Here is a 19,395-nt window from a genome sequence, read left to right as displayed (position 1 = left end):
TCTCACCTCCTTCCCTTTATTCCACGCTCCACTGTCCACTGTCCTCTCCTATCACATTCCACCTTCTTCAGCCCTTTGCCTCTTCCACCTATCACTTCCCAGCTTCTCACATTATTCCCACTCTCACCCTCCCCTACCTGCCTATCATCCTCCTCTCATCTGGATCCACCTATCACCCGCCAGCTCTTGCTTCACCCCTTCCCCCGCCCCCCACCTTTTTATACTGGCTGTCTCCCCTCTTTCTTTCCAGTCCTGATGAAGGGTCTCAAGCTAAAACATTGACTGTCTATTTCCCTCTATAAATGCTGCCTGACCCACTGAGTTCCTCCAGCACTTTGTGTGTTTGTTCTATACTTCAGCCCTAAATACTAAATTCTTGTGGTCAATCATTGACATGTTGGTTCAGACTTTATTGCCTATTGTTTGTTAGATTTATCTTTACCTCTTTGATTTCTATGGCCTATTGCAGAGAAAGCTGGTGTTAATGGGAGAATGAAATATCATTATGGCCCTATGAACAAGGAAAACCATTGTATTTCTGCTTGGCTAATAATTGAAGAATTATTAATGAGCAGGGTAGAATCTAAATTAGGACATAGAATCGTGAATGCAATGGCACAGCAAGTGAATTGTAGAGTGGGAAGGACAGAATTAATTAAATGGAGGAAAATGGGACGGAAAGAAACAAAGAGACACAGGAGACTGGAATCTGGAGGAACTTAGTGGGTGTGGAGGGAATGGAGGGAAATGGACGCTCGACATCTTGGGTCAAGACCCTTCATCTGGACAGAGAGATAGAGGGGAGGTAGCCAGCATAAAAAGGTGGAGGGAAGGGCGGAGCAAGAGCTGGCAGGTGATAGGTGGATCCAGGTGAGGGGATGATAGGCAGATGAGGGAGGGGGGAGGGGGAATGGTGTCAGAAGCTGGGAGGTGATAGGTGGAAGTGACAAAGAGCTGAAGATGATGGAACCTTATTGGCGATGAGAGTAGAGCATGGAATAAAGAGAGGGAGGTGAACCAGTGGGAAGAGTGTGGGGTGACGGGCAGGTGGAGAGGGTGGGAGAGGGGATAGTAATAGGATGGTGGAGGCCAGATAGATCTGGAGGAGAGAGTAAAGAGAAAAGGGAAAAGGGGCAGAGGAGAAGCGGTTACCAGAAGTTAGAGGGTTCAATGCTCATGCCATCCAGGTTGGAGACTATGTAGGTGGAATATGAGGTGCTGTTTATTTGACTTGCATTTAGCCTCAATTTGGCAGTAAAGGAGACCAAGGACAAATGTGTCAGTATGGGAATGGGAAGGAGAATTAAAATGGCTGGCCAGGGAGATCCTGGCTGGTATGGCGGACGGAGTGAAGGTGCTCGGTGAAGCTGTTACCCCGATCTGTGTCCGGTCTCACCGACATAGAGGAAGCTGCAACAGAAGCACGGGATGAAATATATAACCCCGTGGGATTCACCTGTGAAAGACTGCCTTGCCTGGAAGACCTGTTTAGGGCCCTAGATGGTAGTGAGGGAGGAGGTGTAGGGGCTCCAGAAAGAAACAAGATCATTATTTTTATTTGTACATTTAAATGTTTTTTCAATGACACTGAAAAGCTGAAGGAATGAGACTCCAAACAATTTAAATTATAGAGTAAGTTTGACAGTAATGATTATAAAGAGAATTTGGACAGAAATGGACAAGTCTCATCTTATTCTGATGAACCCTTTCAATGCCACAGGCATAAGAACCTCATGTCATTCAATTCATTTGTGGAGTCACGTGTGAGATGTAACCCAGACATTAGTTTCTATATTTTCACAATTATCTACATAGCTGTGCTTAATTGAACTCACTGTCTTACCCGCACTTAAATAAAAGTGACCGACATTAGCCACATCATAAATTTTGACCTTAAACTTGTACTTTATTTATACAGCACAGTAACAGGCCCTTCTGGCCCCATGAACCTGCGCTGCCCAATTACACCCATGTTAACCTACTAACCTGTACATCTTTGGAATGTGGGAGGAAACCGGAGCACCCAGAGGAAACCCACGCAGACATGGGGAGAACGTACAAACTCCTTACAGACAGCAACAGGAATTGAACGCCGATTGCTGGCGCTGTGATAGTGTTACGTTAATCACTACGCTACCGTGCCACTGTTTTAGAGAATGAAATATATGGAGGAAAATGGGACAGAAAGAAACAAAGAGACACAAGAGACTGCAGATACTGGAATCTGGAGCAGCACACAAAACACTGGAGGAACTCAGTGGATCAGACAGCAACTATGGAGGGAAATGGACGGTCAACACCTTAGGTAAATAAATGTTTTACATTCAAGCAATACTCATAGGGGTTAACTATGTCCAAACGTATAAAAAGTGGATGGATTGTAGTGTGCTAAGCAAAAGCATAAATAAACTCAGTTTTGAGAACTAAAGGACCCATTTTGTAGATTTTCATTTTGTATATTCAGCAAAAAATGATAAGAGAGCTTGCATGACATAATAGGACCATTAATGCACTATGATAATAAAATTTCCATTTCAATTTATAGAATACCATTTTCATCTGTGTGTGTTAAATATACAGCACACAGATAAATCATAGAATGCCTGGATTCTTTTGCAAAAGAAAGCATCAAAAATTGCTCGTCTAAATGTCACGTCTAGGTGAAAGGAAGTGTTCCATTGCCTTCCAATGTGAGATTTTCTTTCTAAATTCTATGTCAAAAGCAACTCAGAGCTTCTCTGTACTGGCTTGTTAAGATGTTTGAAATATATTGACTGAAGAACTTGCTCTAACTGGAATATTCTACATATATTTCACTAACTCGACTTTTTTCAATTCAAAGCCATGAAATAACATCACTTCCTAACTGCACAGAATTATGTATTTTGACTGTAGGTAATGAAACCAAACCTTTGGGTGTTCTGAATAGAATAGGATCAGATAGTGGCCCCAGGCCCTTGGCATTTCGCCCTTGGATCCGGAAGTAGTAGACTGTGTCCAAGTTGAGATCCAGAATCTGGTGGGTCAGTCTGTCACCACTGACTATCTCCATTAACCATTCATCGATTGGTGCATTCTTCTCAATTGTATAAAACAATGAATACCCTATAGGTAAAGGAAAGAGTAATTAGGATTACTTAGTGGCAGTGTTGCAACAATGCATGAATACAATGGAGTCGCCCCCTTCCTTTTTGTGAAACTCACAGTGTTAAAATTGTAGACCTGAATACAATATCATTACACCACAACTTTTCTCTTTAATGCAGATGATTTACAAGAACATAAGAAAGAGAAAAGTGGGCTAGTTAACCCCATAAATCTGTCCTATCTATCAATAACTCGATCTGGTCTTAGCTTCAAAACACTTTCCTATTCTCTTCCTAAACTCCTTGACTCTCACGTTATTTAAATGTCTGTCAATCTATACCTTAAATATATTCAACGACTCCACCTCCATAGGTCTCTGGGGTAGAGAATTCTAATGATTCAAACCCTTCTGAAAGAAGAAATTCCTTCTCATCTCTGGCTGAAATGTATTATGACCCCTTATTCTGAAACTGTGCCCTGTTGTTCTAGATAGATCCACCAGGAGGATCATCCTCTCAGTGTCCATGAGCCCAATCTGTTCCATCTTTCCTCTTACTCCATCCATCCCAAAAATCAACCTAATGAGCTTTCTCTGTGCTGCCTCCAATGCAAGCACATCCTTTCTTAAATATGGAGACTAAATCTGTATGCACTACTCCAGGTGTAGTCTCAGCAGTGCCCAACACTTCCCCACTGTCATACTTCATACTCCTTTCAAATATAATTCTTCTTTTCTGGCACAGAAATTGCTTTCAGTTCATCCATCCCCAAAACCTTTTAATTATTTATTATTATTGTGCTGTTTTCAGTGCCTCCTACCATGAAGATTGATTCAAAATTATTATTTTGAATTCTGCCAATTTGATATTGCCCAATACATGTCCAATTATGCACCACCATTTGCTTAAGCCACTCTCTTTCCTTCAACACACTTGTTCTTACTGCCTGTTTTTAGTTTACTCTATCTTCTCCTGCTTTGTAATATTTTCAGTAACCTGCTGCTCATTTCAAAAATTTTCCAATTCTCGAGCCTACGACTATTCCTCGTCATATCATGTCTTTTCCTTCAATTTGATACTATCAATACCATCCTTAACTTCCTTTAATAGCCACAGATGATGTATCCTTCGTGTAGAACCTCTTCTTCTTCACTAGAATATACCTTTGCTGTGATTTATGAAATATCATAAATGCATTGCCTGATAGGGTGGTGGAGGCAAATTCATTGGGGGCTTTTAAGAGGGCCTTGGATGGGCACATGAATGAGAGGTAAATGGAGGGATATGGGCATTCTGTAGGTAGAAGGGATTAGCTATGTCAGCACAACATTGTGGGCCGAAGGGCATATTCTGTGCTGTATTGTTCTATGTTCTATCTCTTTAAACATCTGCCACTGCTGGTTTACAGTCTTAACCTTTAACCTATTTTCCCAATTAATTTTAGATAGTTTGGTCCTTGCACTATTCTAATTGCTTTTATTTAAACTTAGAATCTTAGCTTTAGGCCCAATTTTGTCACCCTTAAACTGAAGCTAAAATTCCACTATGCCAGGATTCATTTTTTCTTGGGGTTCCTTTACTGAGGGATCATTAATTAAACCTATCTCATTACACAGTACCAGATTATATAGCCTGCTCCCTGGTTGGATCCTAAATGTATGGCTCCAAGAAATCTCCTGAACACACTCCATGAACTCATCCTCAAGATTACTCGTGAAAATTTCATTTGTCCTATCTATGTGGTAATTCAAATTTTTACTATCAATCAGGGAAGAGGTACAGGAGCCTGAAGACCCACACTCAATGATTCAGGAACAGCTTTTTCCCCTTCACCATCAGATTTCTGAACGGCCCATGAGCACTACTTCATTATTCTTTTTTTTACACTATTTCTTTATTTTGTAATTTATAATAATTTTATGTCTTTGCACTGTACTGCTGCTGCAAAACAACCAAACAGTAGATACAAATCTGATTCTGATTAAAAAAAGGCTACAATATGATTTAAATTCTGGTTGAAAAAAATAAAATAATTTTTAAAGCTTCATTGGAAATAACAAGGTAAGTCAACTTAGGGAAAGAATTCCAACAATGAGGCCAAAAACCTGATGGTTCTACCACCCAATAATGGAAGACAGGACAAAGGCAAAACAGAGGAGCCCTGAGCTGGAATACCATAAACTGTTGCAACAGACCAGAGCAGACTGTAGAAATAGACCAGTCCAATGTGAAGGAGAATTGGTAAACAAGGTTCAGGTTGGCCTTATCGAAAATTAGCAGTAAGTAATGGGCACTTGGGACTTAACAGCAGCATATCATCAGGATGACTCATGGCTTTATTTGGTGGAAGCAGTGTGTTTCTGATCTATGTAGGAGATTCTATCCTCAGTTTATGATGAATTACTTACCCTATGTAGGATGACACCGTGTGTATTACCATTGATTTTGGCACTTCTGGGCTGGAGAGGAATTAATTCCTGCTCAGATCAGTATCCAGGAATTTCCATTGGAATGTCTTTTTGCAGGAACTGTTTATGATGGTCTCTAAACTAAACTGTGATAATCTGCTTCTCATAACCTTTGATCATATATGAGTAATGGCTACTTGACAAGGTATAAGAAGTCCATCCTTGAAGCCATTATCCAGTAAATGGAGAGAAAACTGGAAGCATTTTTTTTAAAAGACAGACAGTAGTATCAAACAGAAAGTTCAAATGACATTGCATACCACGAGATGAAAACCTTAGCAGTTTATAACTGTCACTTTCATCCTGAAATAAGATTACAGCCTTCAAATCTCACTGAACTATTTATTTCTGGCTGATAGCACTTAAATCGTTAACCAGTGCACTACATGGAGTTGATGTGTAATGATAGCCACATCAAAGGACTTATAACTGGACCCTGATCATTGAGATTTGACAATACAGTAGAATGCACCGTTATAGAATAATCAATAGAAATTATATGTTAATAATTCTCAGAAATATGTTTCTCTGAAATGAAACACGAGAAGGTTTTACAAGACCATTCACTTCAAGTAGATTAGAGATGACCTGTGGCTGATGAAGCAAATGTTGGACCTGCAGTCACCATCATAGTTTGCCTCATCAGCCACCTCAGAATCCACTGAACTGGAGTAGAAAGTAGTCATTCTCAATCCTGAGGGACCATCCATGAAAAAGGAGAGATGAGCTAGATCTTGACTCTATTAAACTGTCCTGTTCTAAGTCCATTAATAATCAGAAAATTCTATCAATTCCACATGTTCAGTTTACGAAGCCTTAATGAATTTTTGGGAAGAATTCCAAATTTTCACTATCCCCTGTGTGAAGAATTGCTTCCTGACATCACCCTTCAACAGCCTAGCTCTCATTTTCAGGTTATATCCTGTTGTTCTGGTCTCCCTCAGTCAAGGAAATGATATTTCTCTATCACATCTACTCCTTTCATCATGCTAAACCAATCAGTCACATTATCCTTTCATCTTCTAACTCAGTGAAACACAAGTCTAGTCCACTCAATCTGTTTTAAGATTTCTTTTTGTCCTGACATTATTCTGGTGAACTTGCACTGCACCTCAATATCAACAAAAACTCTGGTGCCCAGAACCTAATACAGTTCTCCAAATGGAGTGTGACCAGAAATTTAAAAATCATAATTTTTAACGTTTGTATTCCACGTGCTGCACATGAAGGCCTGAATTTCATTAGCCTTTTAAATTAGTGTCTGTGCCTGCCCACTAATTTTTAATGATTTTCATACTTGAACCTTTAAATCCCTTTTGGCTTCTATGGTTTCTGAGTTCTCACCTTTTAGAAAACTAAAGTAGGTACTAAATTAATGATGTTAAACTTCACACAAGTATACAAAACTCTATGTTTCACCCTGTGCAGTGAAGACAGCATTCAATTCCTGGGCATTAACACATTCAATGACCTGTTCTGGGCCCAGCACATAGATGCAATTACAAGGAAAGTGCACCAGCGTCTTTACTTTCTTCAAAGGTTAAAGAAGATCAGCATGTCACTGAACACTCTGACAAACTTCTACAGATGTACTGTTCAAAGTATCCTGACTGGTTGCATCACGGTCTGGTACAGCAATTCAAATGAGCAGGAACGTAGGAAGCTGCAGAGAGTAGTGGACTCAGCCCAATATATCACGGGCACATCCCTCCCCACCATCAAAAGTATCTACGTGAGGTGCTGCCTCAAGGAGGCAATATTTACCATCAAAGATTCTTCACCATCCGGGCTATGCCATCTTCTCACAACTACCATAGGGCAGGAGGTACAGAAGCCTGAAGTCTGACAAAACCAGGTTCAAGAACAGCTACTTTCCTTCAACCATTTGGTTTTTGAACCAACCGGCACAACCCTAATCACTCCCTCAGTTTAGCAACACTATGACCACTTTGAACTACAATAGACTTTTTTTGTTCTATTTGTGTTCTTTCTTCAATAATTTTGTATAATTTATGTTCTTCTTGTCAAATGCTATGTGCCTTTAATGCTGCTGCAAGTAAGTTTTCCATTGCACCTGTGCATACATGTACTTGTGCAAGTGACAATAAACTCATCTTTGACTTTGACATTGACGTTGGAATCTGAGTAGGCTATCTAACTCATGAGTCTGATTTGTGACTTAACTTCATACATCTGGTTTTCATCTTAATTCCTTCGGTTAGCAAAAATTTCTCAAACCAGGTTTAAGTCTGACAATTGAACTAGCATGCATTGCTGTGTGCAGAGGTAGCTTCCAAACTTCTGCCACTGGTCTGCATGTAGAAATGTTTTCTATCTCACTCCTGGAAGGCCTGGTTCTGATCTTTAGACTGTAGCCTTTGTTCGTAAACACTCAATTCAGCTAAAATAGTTATTTTTCATCTATCAATTCAGTTTCCCCTTAAAGTTTTGTAAACTTCAAGGAAACTCTAGTCTATGTCGCCTCTCCTTCCCAGTTATCAGTCTCGAAAACCGATGCTGGACTCCCTCTAAGGCTATGGGTAGAAGCTGGACATCATTGCACCTATCTTACTATTGCGTACCAGGAGGAAGGAGATTCAATTTTGTCAGAAACCTGAAAAACATCTCACCCAATATTTGGTCTGATGTCCTAGGTGGTCATGTAAAACTGGTGTTAAGTATACCATCTGAGGTCCAGCACCTGCTTAAGAAAACTTCTCAGATATATTTTAGTTCTTAATTCTGTCTAATCAATGGCCCTTACAGTCCCCCAGCAAAAGGGTTAGCATAATTATTTAAATTGGTCTTTCCATTGAATCAAAGAAGGAGTTCTCCTCCCAGATCCATAGGATAAATCTAGACTACTCCTGGTTTGAGAACTTCCTGTTTTCATCCTCATCCAGTTTCTCTGAGAGCTTTGTCAACTATCTAGCCAGTCTAATTTGGTCCTCTTCAGAAGGTTGTCAAGGACAACCTGTTCTAAACATGTTGTTTGCAGTAAGTCTCAAATTGGGACGATCCTTGAGTTTCTGTTCTGGTCTTGAAATGCTTATTTCAGGCTTAAAAAGAAACCCAAACAAGTTTCTCTCTCTCATACATCGGCTTTGAAAGGTGGACTAGTGAATTGTGAAAATATAGTAGAAAGAAGCACTTTAACATTAAATGAGAGTTGGAAACCGTAAGATACACAAAATAATTATCAATCTTAAAATATTTAATTTCAGGGGGAAATAGCTCTAATTCACTGTCCAAAAGACCCATCAGTGAAGCAAATAGTATTTGAGAAGTTTTCAGGGGACTGATCAACTTGAAAATCAAACAATACTATAAACAATATTTGAAAACATGAATTTTAACTTAATAATTAAATAGGATTTTATTAAAAATAAAAATAAACAGGAATAGGTATAATTCAGTTTCTAATTGCTTTACATAACTTTTGGGTAATGGGAATTGGAAAGTGTGCGTGAATTGTATCAGGGGAAACAGTTTATTAGAAATGAAGCTTTGCATTTACCTGTAATTTTTCCATTGGCCTCCAATGGCGGTTGCCAGCTAATGATGATGGCTCGAGGCTTTCCTTCCCTGCTAATAACAGTCAGGTCCTTTGGGGCTGAGGTAGGAGCTATTATCCAAGTGCAAAGTGGAGGGGAGGAAAGAGAGAGCAATGTTATATGAATTGTGGATCATTAGTGCTGAAAATTGATAATGATACTGGCAAGGCCAAGTGAAATGAGTCATAATTTTAAGCAGAACACTTCCAAATTTCAATCTGTGAGTATACCATTTCCCTATTGGACCCATATTGCAAGCTTAGCAATGGGCACCTTCTTAATAACGGTCAGGTTCACCCACATAGTGAACACTTGCTCAGAGGATGAAGCATTTCCGATGACAGTGTTTGAATAATCTTTTCACTAACACAATCCATAGCCGAAACGAATTTGCTCAAAATTGGCACTGGTCCATATTTTAACACTGAAAAGCTGTCTTCACTCTTCAATTTTCTTTGTGCCTCTATTGACAGCCTATGAGTGCAATGCAGAAGCAGGGTGGAGCTCAGATAAATTGGACCAAAATGCAGATACAGTTGTGCAGACTTTACAATTGTCAAAAGAAGTCAAAGAATGAGTTATTGCTCCAGTGGCTCTGCAGTTTTATTTAACCAAGATTCTTAGATCAGGAAGGTCAAACCATCAAGTGCAACACCGTGCAAAGTTACTGAATTCATTTCAGCTTAATAGCTGCTCCACAATTAGTCTCAACAGTCTTTCCAGGATAAGGAAGAGTAAATCAACCAAGTTTGCAGGTCCAGATCACTAACTGTTAACTCTGCCAGAAGTGTTCAACTATAGACCTGGACTAGAGTGGATAAACTATGATGGTGTCTGCAATTCAATTATCTGTTATCAGCCATTATAGAAGCATACATTTCCGACAACATTTCCATAGATAAAATACTGAGAGATGGCCATGTTTCAGCACAATATTGCTGCATTCACTGTGTAGTCTTGAACACAGATTGATTACCTACAATCTAGCTAAAGACAATGTGTGACAGAGGGATAACACAGTTGAAGAATACAGAAAAAATCAAAATGTCAAAGAATCATACAGCAAGAGAAGTCCATTGTATTTGTGCCGAGTCTTTGAAACAGCTGTCCAATTTTTCTTAATCTTTTGCCTTTTACTTTTTGTCTTGGAAATGTCTCTTCAGCAAGTATATATTCAATTCCTCAGCAAAGTTACTATTAAATTTGTTCCCAACATATTTTTGGGCTATTTATTTGAGTTCATAACAATGGCAAGCAGAATCATATGGAACATAAAACACAGAAACAAGCCATTTGATGCACTGATTCTGTACACATCTCACCTCTTCCCATCATCCTTGCCCAATCCAGACAGTATAATTTAACTACTCCTCTCTCAGACACATATTTAATTTTAGCTAAACAGTCTCCATCATTCCTTGTTGGGGTGATTTCCACATTCTCACTATTCCCTGGGTAAAGAAATTCATTCTAAATTCATTGTTTGAAAAGTAGCTGATTATTTTATATTGATGGTCCTAAATTTTGGCCTGCCCTACAATTAAAAACAATTTCTATGTCTTTCCTGTGAAAACCTTTCTTAACTGTAAAGATCTTTGTTAGGCCACTTCTTGGCCTACTCTTCGAGTTGGTTGCTAAAATTAATATTTTGCCTTTCTTTTATTTCTAATCTCATCTTCAGGGCCAAACTCATGTTGGCTGACAGGTGACAGTTCTGATGCTGGATTCAGTCCTGAGCCTAGTGATGGAGCAGTGATGCTCTGAAGAAAGAGTTCAGATGCACTTTACATCAAGCCCTCAGCTCTGTACCAAGGCAGGTTGGTGGAGTGTGGTGCAGTCTTACCCATATGAATGGAGTTATTGACCTTGTAGTAAGTATAGTTTCTTTTTTATTTGTCAGTGTTTTACAATGGTTTTAATTAAATGGTTATTATTAGAACTTTTTTTCATTATTTGAACCTATTTGAATTGCTTTTGTATTCCTCCAACAGAGTCATCCAAGAACTGCTGAGAGGTCTTTGATACCAGTAAGCTGCTGAAAGCTGCCAGGGCATTCTGGGAATGCCTGAAACCTACTCACACTGAAAATTTCCAGTGAAATTCCAAGAAGCTGTGGCCAGACACCTGGTGAATGTCACTGCACATGCCTGGAACATTCCCTATGTTTTATATAACGTAAAGCTTTAATTAACATGGGAGGGTCTACAACATTGTTGCCATCACTGAGATATGGTTAAAGAATAGCCAGGAATAGGCTCAAGTTAAAGAATAGGCTCAATATCTCAGGGTATAGAGTTTTCAGGTGAGACAAAGGGGGGAGTAAAAGGGAAGGAGGTATTATACTGTTACTCAAAGATTGCATTACATCAGTATTGAGGGTGGATATCCTAAAAGGTTCCTCAAAGGTTTCATCACTTTGCTGGAGGTGTTTTACAGTTTTCCAACAGTCAACAGCTGGTAGAGGAACTAATACGTAGGCAAATATAAGAGAGGTGCGATAAAAGTAGGGCTATTATATTGAGGGATTTTAATTTCCTAAATATTAACTGGCATTGGCTTAGTATTAAAGGCTCAGAGGAGGCAGAATTGTTGAGGTGTGTCAAGGAGAATTTAATGACACAGTATATAAATAGACCAACAAGGGAAGGAGTATTACCGGACCTTTTCTTGAGGAAAGTAGTGGGTCAAGTGGAGGCATTGTGAGAAGGGAAACATTTTGCAGATAGTGACCATAAGTCTGAATATTTTAAAGTGGTTATGGGAAAGGACAGGTTTGGACCAGTAATTGAGTTCTTAAATTGGGGTAAGGTCACTTTCGTTAATATAAGAGAGGAACTGGCAAAGGTAGACTGAGAGCATCTAATTGCAGGTCAGTCTACATCTGCCCAGAGGGAAGCATTCAAAAGAGGAATAGCAAGAGTTCAGGGCCAGCTTGTTCCTGTGAGAGGTAAACCAGGAGTAGCAAGTATTGGAAACCCTGTGACATTGAGCGTTGGATAAGGAGAAAAAAGGAAGCATATGACAAGCTGAGGGGACTAATAACAGGGGAGACCTGTCAAGAGTATAAAAAGTCTAGGAAAGAATTAGGAAAGCAAAGAGTAGTCATGAGAAATTACTGGCAGACAGGATACGGTGAATCCAAAGGCATTCTATAACTATATTAAGGGCAAAAGAACAAGTAGGGCCTATTAGGGACAACAGCGGCAAACTGTGCTTGGAACCAGGAGTTAGAGGTGAGGTCCAAGATGAATACTTTTCATTGGTATTCACAAAGGAAACAGACTTTGTAGTTGGAGAATTCAGTGAAGGGTCAGGTGAACGTCTAGTGCAGGTCTCCATAAATACAGACGCCTTGGCAGGTTTAAAGGTGGATAAATCCCCAGGACCAGATGGGATTTATCCCAGGCTGCTGTGGGACACAAGGAAAGAGGGTTATGGGGCTCTGGCTGAGAGACTTAAATCTTTGTTGGACACAATTGAGGTGCCAGATGATGGAGGGCAGCAAATATCATCTTGCTTTTCAAGAAAGACAGCAGAGAAAAGCCTGTGAGCCTAAAATCAGTGGCAGAAAAGATACTGGAAAAATCATGAGGGAGAGGATTAATGATCATTTGGAAAGACAGAGACTAATCACAGATGGCTAACGTGGCTTTGCCAACATACATAGAGGTAACAAGGTATATCCGTGAGGGCAGGGTAGTAGATGTGATTTACGTGGACTTTAAGCCTTTGACAAGGTCCCATATAGGAGATTGATTCAAAAGGATAGGGCCCATGGAATCCAGGACAAGTTGGCAAACTGGATCCAAAACTGGCAATAGAAGACAGAGGACGATGGAGGAGTGTTGTTTTTGCGATTGGATGCCTGTGACTAGTGGTGTCCCACAAAGATCAGTGCTTGGACCCTTCTTGTTTGTAATATATGCGAATGACTTGAATGTGGATGTGGGAGGAAAGGTCAATAAGTTGGTGGATAACATGAAGATTGGAGAAGTTGTTGATACTGTGTAAGGTATTCTTAGGCTGCAGAGAGATATCAACGTTCTGGAGAAGTGGGCTTAAAAGTGGCAGATTGAGCTTAATCCAGACAAATGTGAGGTGATGCAGTTTCGGAGCACTAATGAAGCTGGGGCATACAACATGAATGGTGGACTTGGGGAGTACTGAGGAATGGAGGGACCTCAGAGCACAAGTCCATAGATTCTTGAAGGTGACAATGCGGGTAGACAAGATGGTTAGGAAGGCATATAGGACACTGGCCTTAATTAGTTGGTACACAGAATACAGAAGTAGGGAGGTTATATTCCAACATTATAAAATGCTGTTCAGATCTCAGCTGGAGTACTGCATGTAGTTCTGATCACCAGGGTATAGGAAGGATATGATACTGCTGGAGGTGGTGCACCAAGCTGTTGCCTGGGATGGAGCAGTTCAGTTATGAGGAGAGACTGGAAAAGCTAGGTCTGTTCTCCCTGGAGTGGAGGAGTTTAAGACGGAACATGAATGAGGTATATGAGGGGTATAGATAAGATATCCTGCAGGAAACTTTTCCCCATTTTAGAGGTAGATAAAACTAGAGAACATAGATTTAGAGTAATGGGTAAGAGACTACAGATGTCTGAAGGAGACCTTCTTTACTCAGAAAGTGGTGAGTACCTGGAATAAACTGCCTGAGAGAGTGGTGGAAGCAGAATTGCTGACAGCATTTAAGAAGTGTCTGGATGACCTCCCCTTCTTTATTTTTTCTAAATATGTTATAACCCACAATGATATACTATAATCTATAATCTAGCCATAAACTGTCAAAATACAATTCCTTTGATTCCCCCCATCACCCCCCCCTCCGTTTCTTTTACCAAATTACCTTAAATCTACATCGTCTTCCCAACCCTCTTGCCAGTGGAAATAGTCCCTCCTCATTTATTCTATCAATGCCTTTCAACTACATAGAACAACACAAATTCTACAGTTGATTTATTTTATTACTACTGTTTCAATGCTTTTGCTTGTCTTTAGCCCCTACTTAGTAGTGCTAAGAAATGTGATTTGTCTGTGTAAAATAAAAACGGAAATTATTCACCAGATGAGTGCAACATCTTTAAAGAGAGAAACAGAGCTAATAATGATTTTTCATCAGAGCACTTCAAAATATCTGATGAAAGGCCATTAACCTGGAACACTAACTCTGTTTATCTCTCCACAGATGCTGCCTGGCTTGTTTCTATTTCAGATTCCCAACAGTAATTTCCTTTTAGATTATTCATGTAAAATTTGCTCTATGAGCAGTGGCTAAACATACAGAGTAGTGTAGGATAATTTTTTTTTAAGATTTGCCATTGTGTGTCTGAAGGAAATTATCTTACTTCACTTGTTTCTTTGTCTGGACCAAAATCAGAAAGCATATTGTGTCTGGCATGTTGGAAGTGGCACCATTTTCCAAACATGTGGCAGTCTTTTTATATTTCCCACCACCCTGCACAAGAGCTTAACAAAATAAATATTTCAATAAGGTCTTCGAAATGAATGAAGAACTTAATGCCAGACCATATGCTGCCATATAATCAGTGGTGGGCAGTCATGAGAACTATAAGAGGAATAGGAACAAAAGAAAAAGGTGGCTGTTTTGTTCGTTGCTGTGTCATCTCTAGTTAATGGTTCTCAGCACAAAAAAGCAAATAATTTGAGTTGGTAAGCTTTATATTTTTCATGAAATTCGTTATGATGTCTTTGGATTATATTGAGTCTGGGGTCAAACTTGTGTCTCTAGCTTTCTGTAGAAAGGTGCAGTATTCGATTCAATAGTGAATTTGATCCAGATTTCTGAACGATCCATGAACACTATCTCATTATTCTTTTTTTTGCACTATTTATTGATGTTTGTAATTTATAGATTTTATGTCTTTGCACTGTACTGCTGCTGCAAAACAACAAATTTCATGTCATATATCAGTGATAATAAATCTGATTCTGATTCTGATTGTGGACAATAGCTCTAAGGAAAAGTACTGTTGCACAGTGACAATCAGGACTAGGTTCCTAAACGGGTCCAATTATTTTGAGAACGTTTCCAATCACCAATTGCTATAACATACTGGCTTCTTTCAAGGACAGAAGGTGGTAAAAAGAATAAAGACTAGAGAGCTGTAGTAATAATGGATTTGATTGTGAGGGGGAACAGGCATTTCTGTGAACATAAACAAGATTCTGGAATGATATGTTGCATCCCTGGTATCAGGGTCAGTGATGCCTCAGAGTGGGTGCAGGACGTTCTAAAAGGGAAGAGTAAACAGCCAGAGGTCACGGTCCATATTGGTACTAACAACATAGGTAAAAAGGATAAGGTCCTGAAACATGAATTTAGAGAGTTAGGTCATAGATTAAAGAGCAGGACTGCAATCTCTGGATTAACTCAGGTGCCACATGCTAGCAAGTATAGGAATTAGAGGATAGGTCAGATGAATGTGTGGTCAAAAGGTGGTGTAGGAGGGACCTTTAGATTTCTGGGACCATTTCTGGGAAATCTAGGACCTGTATAACAAACTGGAGGGGTTGTACCTGAACCAAAACAGGTCCAACATAAGTGTGAGGTGACATATCTTGGGAGGACTAATAAAGCCAGGAAATCACAATGCATGGTAAGGTCCTAAGGAACAGAAAGACCTTGGTGTACAAATCCAAGGATCCCAGAAGGCAGCAGCATCAGTAAGTAAGGTGATTAAGAAGGCATGCAAGATACTTGCCTTCTTTACGTGAGGCATATGAGAGTAGGAAGATCATAGTACAATTATAAAATACATTGATTAGGCCACAGCTGAAGTACAATGTACAGTTCTGGCTGCCATGCTACAAGGAGGATGGGATTGTGTGGATCGGGTGAAGAGGAGGTTCACCCAGACGGAGCTTGTCAGTTTTGAGTAGAGAATGAATAGGCTGGGATTGTTTTGCTTGGAATGGAGGAGGCTGAGGGGTGGGACTTGATAAAGGTATACAAAACTAGGAGGGCTGTAAATAGGGCAGCTAGAAACTTTCTCCACAGTAAAGGTGTCTAAACCCCAAGCACATAGATTTAGGTTATGGGTAGGAGGTTTAAAGGGGATTTGAAGACAGTTTTTTCACCCAGAGAGTGGATGGAATCTGGAACACACTGCCCAGAAAATGGATGCATTTGCACATGAGGAGGCCACAAACACATTTTTTTTCATTCAAGGGCTGTGGGTTTTGCCGACTGAGCCAGCATTTATCTGCTAACCCTAAATTACCCTTGAGAAGGCGACGGTGGTGGTGAGCTGTCTTCTTGAACAGCTGCAGAGCTTAGGTGTAGGTATACACACAATACTGCTACAGATTTCCAAGGTTTTGACCCAGCAATGGTGAAGGAACAGTGATATAGTTCCAAGTCAGGGTGGTGTATGGTTGGAGTACAACTTCTCATGCTTTTGTTGCCCTTGTCCTTCTCACTTGTGGAGATCAATGTTTGGAAGCTGCTGTCTAGGGAGGCTTGGTGAGTTGCTCCAATGCATCCTGTAGATGGTACAAACAGCTGGCCATCAAGCAGGCTGCTCTGTCCTGTATAGTGCTGAGTTTCTTGAGTGTTGTTGAAGCTGCACTCATCCAGGCAAGTGGAGAGTGTTCCATCACACTCTTGACTTGAGCTTCATAGATGGTGGATGGGCTTTGGGGAGTTAGGAGGTGAGTTACTCACTGCAGGATTCCTAGCCTCTGAGCTTCTCATGTAGCCACATTGAGTATATGACTACTCCAGCGCAGTTTCTGATCAATGGTAACCCCCAGGATATTGATGGTGCAGTATCCAGTGATGGTAATGCCATTGAATGTAAGGGGGGGCGATGTAAGGTCTTGCTGCATTTGGCTGTGGTTTGCTTCATTATCTGAGGAGTCATGAAAGATGCAATCGTCAGCAAACATCCCTACTTCTGACCTTATGACTGAAGGGAGGTCATTGATGAAGCAGCTGAAAATGGTTGGACCTAGGATACGGACCTAGTGATGGTAAATGGGATTAGTATAGATGAATCATCGTGGGTGTGGCAGGCCAAAGGGCTTCCTTCTGTGCTGTATGATTCTATGACATGAACTTCTTCACTTCTGGGTAAAGCTGTAACACTGTGTAACTAAAATTTTACATCTGCATTTTGAACTTGATATTCATTTGGTGAAAAAAGAGAAAATCAATGCTTAATGATTGCAAACTCCTGAGCATGAGTTTGTCCTTTTAGGCAGCCAACAAGATGTACCAAGGTTATTAGAACAGCTGTGTTTTCCACAATGTTGACAGTTTACAAAGACTCACCAGCCTCATACGTTGTCGCATGTGCTGTCATACTCCATGTGCTTGACCTCCGCCCTTTGGTTACCATGATAGAGAACTCATACATGGTGTTGGGTTTGAGATTTGTAACTGTGTGACTCAACGTTGTTGCCTCTACAGACTGTACAATTAAAAGGCAGAAAACACTGGTTAGTGACTGCAGATAGAGAAGGTGGAATCTACTGAAACAAATTTAATTCAATATAGGCTACTCCACATAATGACCATTCAATTAAAGGAAATTCACCCTTACAGAATTCACAAATGACTACCAAAAAAATTAAGATACGGAACAAAATTCACTCTCACTGAACAAAACAGTGAATAAATAAATACAACATTTTTCAGCTTATGTTTCTTGACGCAGGCACAGATGATGGATCCTTACAGAAAATCAGGATATGGACCATTTTCTAGGAACATGACCCCCTCTTAAGAAGGGGGCGCCTGTAGCCTCAAATGTAATTTTGTTGTGGCCAGCAGTTGTGGGGAGCTGATAAGCTCGGTGTTGAAATTCAAGATTTATCCTTTTATGGGAAACTCAATTTTGCTGGAGCAGTGTACTCATCTTTGGAGTACCCCAAGACATAAATCTGGCTGGAAGACTCATATAGCTGCTGCTTTGCTATGTTTATACCTTGAAGAGATTTTTTAAATTAGTCATTCTTCTTCCTTAAAAGGTTAGGTTGTAAAGGATCAACCCATTCCCTCCCAAGGAAAGTTTCATGACTGGAAGTTGTGCATGGAAGCCCAGTGTTACCAGGTCTGCACTGATTTCAACAAGAAATATACTGCAAATGAACCCACACCAAAAGGAAATTCAGGGCTGTATATTCTGCAGGTAATTAACTTCTAAGCAATTCATGCTGTTACAGTTAACAACATAGTTGAGTACAGTTAACAACATATACCATGGATTATGAACTACGAATGGTCTATGAATATCGGATTTTCTTTCTGTATGTTATGCATGACTATAATAGTAATACACTTATCTGGTAAGACACCAGAAAGATTTCTTTCCCTCACTACCTTTGTCAACAATGGAAATTAATTACAACGAACTAACTGACATAAAAGAAACAACAAAGTGAGTTTAACTTCAAAATACAGGATAAATTCAAACTATTCTTTAAGCCAATTATAAGAAGGAGTAAACTGTAAGGAAATATGAATTAACACTTACTTTGTACTTAGCATTAGCAGAGTAGCTTGTTCTCCATCGAACAGTATAAAAGCGGATGTCTGATGTTACCTTCTGGTTTTTAGGCACTGAGTTATCCGCCCAGCTGACCCTGACGGAGTCATGACTGACTGCAACTGCTTGGACACCTACAGGTGGTAACATGGGGGTGGAGGTATCTGGGACTGAGGTAGGGAGGTCATCGAACAAATGAAACAAATCAACATCTAAGGGATCAACAGGATCTGGGACATGACAGTGAATAAAACATGCATCAAATCAAGGAGCAGAAAAAGGAAACAGTGGCAATATACAAGAAGTGAAAAATACAAAATAAAATGGTATGAAATGAAAGAGAAAATTATAAAAAGATTCATATTAATTCATTCAGGCAAACCAAGATACCGGGATCAGCAAACATGTGAATAATCCAATTTTGATGAATAATGGGGCAATCTTTCATAAAATCATCAGAAGCTATCTGTTGTTCTAATGTCTTGCTCAAGCTTTGTTTTCTTTGTCTGAGGTGCATAACATTGCACATGGTAGTGTGGTTGCCTCTCAGTTTACATCCATAACAAGAACAATTTGTACTGGTACAGTGGCTTTAACATTATAACATGTCCTAAAATTTGTGACAAGAGTGTTCTCAATAAAACTTGATGGTGAAGCACAACAGATGAAAGGGCAGATGGCCTGAAGTTTGATTAAAGCAGTAGGCCACAGAGCATTGCAGAGGAGGAAAGTGATGTGCTGAGGCTAAGCTCTTTAGTAT

The 19,395-nt window shown here is 39.9% G+C and overlaps 1 protein-coding gene across 1 annotated transcript in view; it reads right to left on the bottom strand.

Moving 5' to 3' along the window:
- The window catches only part of dcc (DCC netrin 1 receptor), a 703,166-nt gene that overhangs the window by 72,879 nt on the left and 610,892 nt on the right, over nucleotides 1-19,395 (bottom strand). The window contains exons 18-21 of the mRNA XM_052034012.1: nucleotides 18,624-18,865; nucleotides 17,420-17,558; nucleotides 9,072-9,179; nucleotides 2,911-3,105 (exon numbers count right to left, since the gene is read on the bottom strand). Of these exons, the coding sequence (XP_051889972.1) occupies nucleotides 2,911-3,105; nucleotides 9,072-9,179; nucleotides 17,420-17,558; nucleotides 18,624-18,865 (684 nt within the window). The remainder of the gene's footprint in view (nucleotides 1-2,910; nucleotides 3,106-9,071; nucleotides 9,180-17,419; nucleotides 17,559-18,623; nucleotides 18,866-19,395) is intronic.

The sequence above is a fragment of the Pristis pectinata genome, chromosome 2, assembly GCF_009764475.1.
Source record: "Pristis pectinata isolate sPriPec2 chromosome 2, sPriPec2.1.pri, whole genome shotgun sequence".
Taxonomy (NCBI): domain Eukaryota; kingdom Metazoa; phylum Chordata; class Chondrichthyes; order Rhinopristiformes; family Pristidae; genus Pristis; species Pristis pectinata.
This window is presented reverse-complemented; position numbering and strand designations above follow the sequence as displayed.